This window comes from Melospiza melodia, chromosome 13, assembly GCF_035770615.1.
Source record: "Melospiza melodia melodia isolate bMelMel2 chromosome 13, bMelMel2.pri, whole genome shotgun sequence".
Classification (NCBI taxonomy): Eukaryota; Metazoa; Chordata; class Aves; order Passeriformes; family Passerellidae; genus Melospiza; species Melospiza melodia.
Window position 1 is genome coordinate 3,347,699 of NC_086206.1, and position 7,711 is coordinate 3,355,409.

Consider the following 7,711-nt stretch of genomic DNA (forward strand, 5'->3'; position numbering starts at 1 on the left):
GCATTTTGTAAAAATTCCCTGTATTTTTAGCATCTTGTGGAATGAAAATTTTATGTGCTAATAAATGTTGCTGGCAAATGGCTGTTAGACCAGCAAACTCAAACACACCTCAACTTTCCCTGCTTTGGTTCTCTTTGCTGTGACTTAGTAACATCAGAGAGATTTTACTACAAACTTTTCTTTCGCCTATGGAAAAACGTTGACTCTGCCACTGCTTCAGTTTGAATTTATGCCAAAGAGTGCATTTGGTAAAGGAAGGGAAAGTGGTGCAGTTGTCTGCTTGACAGGCCAAAGGGAAATGCTTTTAACAGCTATAAAAAACAATTGTAAAACAGAGTTTATAAATCAAATCTCCAGAGGGAGATCTTTATCCAAGCCCTGCATTGACGCAGACACATCACTCCTGAGCATGGCCAGAATACTGAAATACTTTCATTAATTAACATATAGCTTTCATTAATTAACATATATCTTTCATTATTTAACATTGCCAGCGAGTGGCACACGCTGCTCCAGCCCAGGGCCACCAGCAGCAATGCCATGCAAGGGTGCAGCTCTTCCATGGATGCTCAGCTGCATCCTTGGGCACAGAGCTGCTGAGCTGCTTCCCTGGCACTGCTGAAGCTGAGGGGCTGCAGCAGGCTCAGACACTGGGCAGCACTGGGGAGTCCTGCCCCTGCTGAGGGGTGAGGGCTCAGACACAGCCCAGAGCAGGGACAGCACACACAGCAGCCCTGGGAGCACGCTGGGAATGGGGTGTTGGGGAAGATGGAACAGGAAAGCCTTATAAATATGATTTTCTGGCAAAAGACTTTGAGAATGTAGAAACTATAAGCGAGATTGAAATGAAAGCAAGCTTTGAGATCCCTCAGTTACTGAACAACTGGAAAACAATGGCATGGCCAGCTGAAGGTGATCCCCTTTTGATGGAACAACACCCTCTGCTTGCAGACAGGCCCAAGGGTCAGAGCAGACCCTACAGCTTGGCAGAAGGGGCCCAAAGAGGAGTTTTTAGGGTTTAAAATGTAACACAGTATGGTAATGTAATGATTCTTACAGGCTGTATGTAAATGCTGTAGGGTTTGTATATTGTACTAGATTGGTTAGTGAGAATCAGAATATTCAACATAGAAGAAGATTTATGGTATTGTAATAGGAACTTTGCGCTCTTGCGTCTCTCACCCTTTTACTCTCTCACCCTCTCTCCCCCTCTCTTCTCTCTTTGCTGCTCCAAGCTGTGGCTGGCAGCTCCCAGCAGGGCCCTGCACCCAGGCCCTGTGCAATAAACCCCAAATCCCAGCAGGGCCCTGCACCCAGGCCCTGTGCAATAAACCCCAAATCCCAGCAGGGCCCTGCACCCAGGCCCTGTGCAATAAACCCCAAATCCCACGACCTGGCTGCAGAGATCTCTCGTCTCCATCCATCGGGGAATGCCATCCAGCTGCTCTGGAAGCACATTGGGAATGGGGAATGCCATCTCCAGCTGGCCTGGGGAGCTCCTGCCTACCCACTGGGAATGGGGAATGCCATCCAGCTGCCCTGGAAGGCTCTGCCCAGAGCTCAGGAATGCACAGCAGATGTCTGCTCCTGGCATTTGTCCTGGACTTAAACGAGGCTGTTTGTATTCAACACAGCTGCTCATCCTTTCTCATGGAATGTGTCCTATCACAAAGCATTCCAGAGGCTAAATTTAGGGGTGGAGTTTTGGAATAATAAAAACATCTGAAACAAAATATTTCTAACAAATTAGTGTTTTGTTCTCCCACTTTGTCTCCATGCAACAGGAACAGGTAATGATCCTCAAAAGCAGGGAGGAAGGTTTTCACCAGCACTGGGGGTACATTATCAGCAATGCAGAGCTGAAGGAACCTGCACAGGAGGGCCTGGGGCCTTCAGCAAAGCCACTGTGGTTGGTTCTGTGGTAAATACAACACCAACATCACTCAAACAAACACACCAGATCTAAACCAACCAAATTCTCCATCCCTAAACAGCAGAGTCAGAACCCTGCTTTGAGAGCCCACAGCAGATCCTCCGTACTGAAAAGTCATCCCCCACCCATTAACAATAAACATAAACCATCAAACACCTTCTGTTGCTTCTCTGAGAAGGTAAATGGTGCAAAGTCCCTCCCCAGGGCTGCTGGGCACAGTGTGCTTCACGAGGCAAGTGCCAACATCCCAATAAACTATTTCACACTAGTATTATGTAGTGGTGAAAGCCAAGCAGAGCTTCAGCAAAGCACCATTTACTGATCCCTCCTCTGTTTGGAGTGCAGGTTGAAGCAATCTGTTGGCAGCTTAATCATCCTCCTGTTTTCCTCCTGGCACAGACCTGCATTACCTTCTTCCCCAAAATCTGGGGGCAAAATTTATTTTCTTTGTAAAAAGCCACCAAAAACCAGAAAGCAAAATCAAACCAGCCAAGCGTGGTGCCCGGGAGCTGCCTGCATGCATCACCGTGGCTGGAGCTTCATCTGTGCTGCAAATGCTGGCAGTGTCAGAGCTCATCAGTTCAGTGATTCAACAAGAGAGGCACAGCAAAGCTGGGCCTTCTGTTCCTTGCCCAACACTAATGTTACATAAATGCTGTCTTTATTTGCAGTTTCATTCATAATCCCAGCAGTGCTGCCCATTCAAAGGCTGCTGAGCCAAGTGAGCTCAGCAGAGTTGGTTTTCTGCAGCCCTGTGCAGAGGGAGGCTCAGCTCTGGCTTTTCCCTCTCCTGCTTTGCTGGGTGACTTTGGACTCACACTTGGAGCACTGGGCTGGACTGGACTGCCAGGCTGAGCTTTGCACCATGTCTATGAGCTTCACCCTTTCCAAACAGCATCTGAGACCCTCCCAGGGAAAATGCTACTGGAGTACAAAGCACTGCCATCAAACTGCTGAGCACAACCTATGTTTATAGGAAGTGTACCTCTTATTTTCCAGATAACTGATGGCAAAGAAGGCTACATTGCAATGGGTGTATGTGTTGGGACCCAGGACATCCCTCTGGCTGCCCTGGGTGATTCCAGGCCCTGGCAGAGGCTCAGAGACCTTGGCACAGAGTCACAAACACCTGTGCCTTCAATTTTAACCCATGGAAACAATTCCCAACTTTGTGTGAAGATTTACGAGCCACAATAGTTTGAGCAGAATGACAGTGAATTTATCACAGGGTGTAAAAGTAGAATTTTGGGGTTTTAGAATGGGGGTTCAGGAGGCAAGATGGAGGAATCTGGGCATGTTCTGTCTTTCTCCTTCTTGGCCTCCATCTTCTGCAGTCATGGTGACACTTCAGGATTGGTTTAGAGCAGAGACAGACTGTCTAACATAGGTGATAGGCATGGGAAAATTAGCCAACACCACCCCAAGGGCAGTCACTGTGCCACAACCTGGACAGATCTCAGCAGGTCAGAGAAAGAATGGAACAGATAAGAGAAAATAAACAACCTTGGAAAGCAGAACCAACGGATCTCAACTTCTTCTTCAGTCACAGGGCTGGGTAAAAAGAGACTTTCTGACACCTCGGGAGCCATTTCAACCACAGAAACCTGAGATGTATGTACCAAAATACCCAACAGGATTTCCCAACAGGTTTCCATGTGATCCAGGACAAGAGACATCCTTTACAAAAATTTAAATGAATTCTTAATGAGTCTGCCAAAGACAACAGTTTAGTGAATGCCACAGTTCCCAAACCAGAAGCACAGGCTGGGTTTTAGCATTAAATCTCAAAGCATTTAGAGAAAAACTTGTCCTTTAGCTGTCAAACACTGCCAGGACAATCTTTCAGCAGAGCCTGCTGGGCTGTTCATACTGAGAACTGGTAATGACTCCTGTATTGCAGGTGCACAGATAAAAACTCCTTCAAAGATACTGCATTTCCTACCACTATGAAGTAGTAATTAAAAATAAATCATGTTTTACACAGGTCTAAAGAGCCCTCCACATCTGTCTAATCAAAGGTGAGATAATTAAAGCCAGACACATGATTTGGAAGTGAGGACACTTACTGCTAAATGTCTTCCAGCTTTGCACACATCAGCTTGTACAACTTGTGATGTCTGAAAGTAAAACTGTATTAACAGTCTGAAACTGTTGGAGGAATGTAAAGATTTTAACTAAAAGTTACCTTGGTGTACTTGTAAAGTCCAGTGTGCAAAATCCACTTCTAAAGTGCAGCTTATAACTTATTTTCAGTAGTGAGAAACCAGTTAAAAATAGGTTGAAAAAATATCTTTAATGGAAAATTCTACCCATGCAATGACTCATACAATTAAAAAGTCAATTTTTATTGTATTTTTGTAGCTGTCTGTAAGCATAGTATTTTTTTAAAGAGCAAAGAAACATTTCCTCAAGAGAATTTAAGTGATTTTATTTTACTCACAGTTTCATGTAAATTGTAACATCACCACTTATATACAAAATTAGTTGAGTAGGTCAGAACAGCAATGATTTCCTCAGCAGGCAATCATGACCGAGCAGACAAACACTGATTCACCACTTCCAGCAGGTGAGAGTTTTCCAAAGCAGCTGCCACCCTCTCCTTATCAGCAAGCTGTTTGTTAACTGCAGGAAAAACCCACAGCAAACATCAGGACAGAGGCACTGGGTGTGCTGAGGCTGAGCGAGCACAGCTCAGGGTGCTGCAGGGCTGGGGATGCCCAGGGCACCCCGGGCTCTGTCTCTGCCACAGCTGCTCCTCAGGTGGGACACAAGAAATCCCCTTTTCCTCCCCTTTTCCACGTGCTCAGGCACAGAATCAGTGACTGACTGAGAGCACAGCCTGAGGAGGTGTTTGAAGAACACTGCAGCCCAATCTCAGTGACACTCCGTGCTCCTGCTGTGGAGCATCCCCCAGGATCTGGCGCAGAAAGTCCCAGACACGGAGCAGATGCTCTGCAGCTGTGGGAACCTCTCTCCTCGCTAATTTTCAAGATTAAAACAAATATGAAGACCACACAAGAGAGGACTAAAAGCCTTACCTGCGTGCTCAGAGGCATGTGTTCCTGGAGTTATGTGAACATCCAGCTGAAACACCAGCACACAAGAAACAGGGGACGAGTTCAACAAAACATTGGCAGATTAAGTTCAAACAAATAAAAATGAAATAGTAACAAAAAGCAGGGAGAAGGGACATTCTTGCCACTATCAGTTAGTCAATATAACAGAATAAAATAAAAGTCTAACATTGCAGAGTATTCTGCATTTGCAGGTGTCTAAGCTGCTCCAGAAAGGGTGAGAGCTGCCCTCCTGCCTGGCACAGAGCATGCAGTGATTGTCCTCAGAGCCCCCTGGCCATGACAACAGCCCCAGAACCCCAACAGCCCCAGAACTGTGTGCTGGTATTTCACCCACTGCCCTCTCTGCTTCCTGCAGAGTCCCTCACACAAAAATAAACAAAGCTCTAGTTATTTTTCACTGCAAGCTTGGTTTTTTCCCCATTTTTTTTTTTTTTAATTTTTCCAGACACCTCCCCCACTTCTGCTTTGATCCCCACCTTGAACCTCTCGGGCAGCGAGCGGAGCAGCTTGACCTTGATGGAGAGGCCGATGAGCGTGGCCATGCTGCAGTGAGGGATGGTGGGCGTGAACTCCACCGACACCGTGCTCTGGGCATCGTCCACCTGCGGGGACACCGCTGTCACCCCACAGCGCCCAGCCCGCACGGCACCGCGCACGGGCACCTGTGCTGGGTACTACTGGAAATGCAGCTAAACACTATGCAAAATACTATGAACACGTTTAAATATTATAAAATGTTATGTATCATTAATATGGAAATACTATGTTAAATATATATAATATTATACATATTATATTATAAGATAAACATTAGAACTATAACCATTCTAAATATATTTAAATATTATATATTAATATAATATAATATAACATAATATAACATAATATAATATAATATAATAAATATAATATAATATAATATAATATAATATAATATAATATAATATAATATAATATAATATATTTTAACATGTATAATATATTTTAACATGTATAATGTAACATAATTAATATATATTATTTAATATATATTGAATAGGTTCAATATTTATATAATTATTATACTTATTATTTATAATAATTATTTTATTAAACATTTATATTATATTAAAATATATTAATATATTAATAATATTAATAATTTATTATTTATAGTATTTAATATTTATGATTATATTTATTATTATACTTAGAATCAATTATAATATGTATTATTATGTATTATTTGATATCTAATAAATATTGTGTAATATATTATTAAATATTACCATATTTAGATATTATATAATTCAAATATTATTTAAACATTATATATTTAAATATATTATATAATTATTAAAATTATAGCTATTCTAAATATATCTAAATATATTTATGTATCTTTTTTATATATTTAAATATTATATTATATATTATTTAATATATATAATGTAACATAATTAGTATATATTATTTAATATATATTGAATAGTTTTAACATATTATACATTATTATATTTATTATCATACTTAATATAAATTAACAAATAATATGTATTAGTTATTATTTAATATATAATTAATATTGTCTCATATATTATTAAATATTATAATATTTAAATTATTTAAATATTGTATTGTTTCATTTTTAAATTTTCATGTAATTATTAATATAATATAATATAATATAATATAATATAATATAATATAATATAATATAATATAATATAATATAATATAATATAATATAATATAGTTATCGGACGGCTGAGGCAGCACATCCCGGCGGGATCTCACTTTCACTCGCATTTGCTCGACGACGTTCAGCTCCTCCAGGGTGAGCGGGTGCTCGGGGTCATTGATGGAGCGGATGAGATGTGCGCGTTAAGGAAAGCGGCGCTGCCCGCCTGCCCTGCCCGGCCCGGCCCTGCCCTGCCCTGCCCTGCCCTGCCCGGCCCTGCCCAGCCCGGCCCTGCCCTGCCCGGCCCAGCCCGGCCCGGTCCTGCCCGCCGCTCCCGCAGGATATCGAAGATCTCCCGGTCGTCGATGGCGTCGGGCAGCTCATCGTCCTCCTCGCGGGCGGTCACGGGGCGCTCCCCGGAGCGGCGGTAGATGAGCGGGTTCGCGTTCTCCAGCGGAGCCGCGCCCGGGCCCGGGCCCACCATGGCGGCACCGACACCGGCACCGCCACCGGAACCTGCCCGGAGCGGGATCGGCGCCGCACCGGGGCGGGAGCGGGGCGGGAGCGGGGCGGGGCGGGCCTGTGGCGGACCCGGAGCGGGGCGGGCTCGGGGCGGGAGCGGGGCGGGGCGGGCTCGGGGCGGGAGCGGGGCGGGCAGGGCCCGGGGCGGGGCGGGCAGGGCCCGGGGCGGGGCGGGCAGGGCCCGGGGCGGGCCCGGCTCCTCGGGCGTGTCCTGGGGCTCTTGGGTTTCCCCGGAGCCCGGCTCGGCCGCAGCGCCGGGCTGGAAGCGAATGGAGTCGGCGGCGCAGTGTCCGGCGCTGCCGAGGATGCTGCGATGCAATTGTTTATCTCATCTGTTCCCTACTCTGAGCAGTGGAACAAAAGAACCCCGCGCAAATTTAAACTGGTGTGGTAGTGTGGCGATGAGATACTTTGGCTTCATACACGCCTCTAAAAGGAGATTAAGGCAAGAATTTACTATTTCGATTTGGTTTTCTTTTCTTATTGTTACTTTCTAGTAATTTGTAATCTAGTCCTTGT

The 7,711-nt window shown here is 44.3% G+C and overlaps 1 protein-coding gene across 1 annotated transcript; it reads right to left on the bottom strand.

Annotated features, from left to right (window-relative positions):
- Window positions 1-4,335: 4,335 nt before the first annotated feature.
- On the bottom strand, window positions 4,336-7,201 carry CIAO2B (cytosolic iron-sulfur assembly component 2B). Its single transcript, XM_063167620.1, has 5 exons — window positions 7,014-7,201; window positions 6,787-6,864; window positions 5,487-5,612; window positions 4,972-5,017; window positions 4,336-4,555 (listed from the first exon to the last, which is right to left on the bottom strand). The coding sequence occupies exons 1-5, from the start codon at window positions 7,152-7,154 to the stop codon at window positions 4,458-4,460; spliced, it is 489 nt and encodes a 162-aa protein (XP_063023690.1). The 5' UTR covers window positions 7,155-7,201; the 3' UTR covers window positions 4,336-4,457.
- Between the last annotated feature and the right edge of the window lie 510 nt (window positions 7,202-7,711).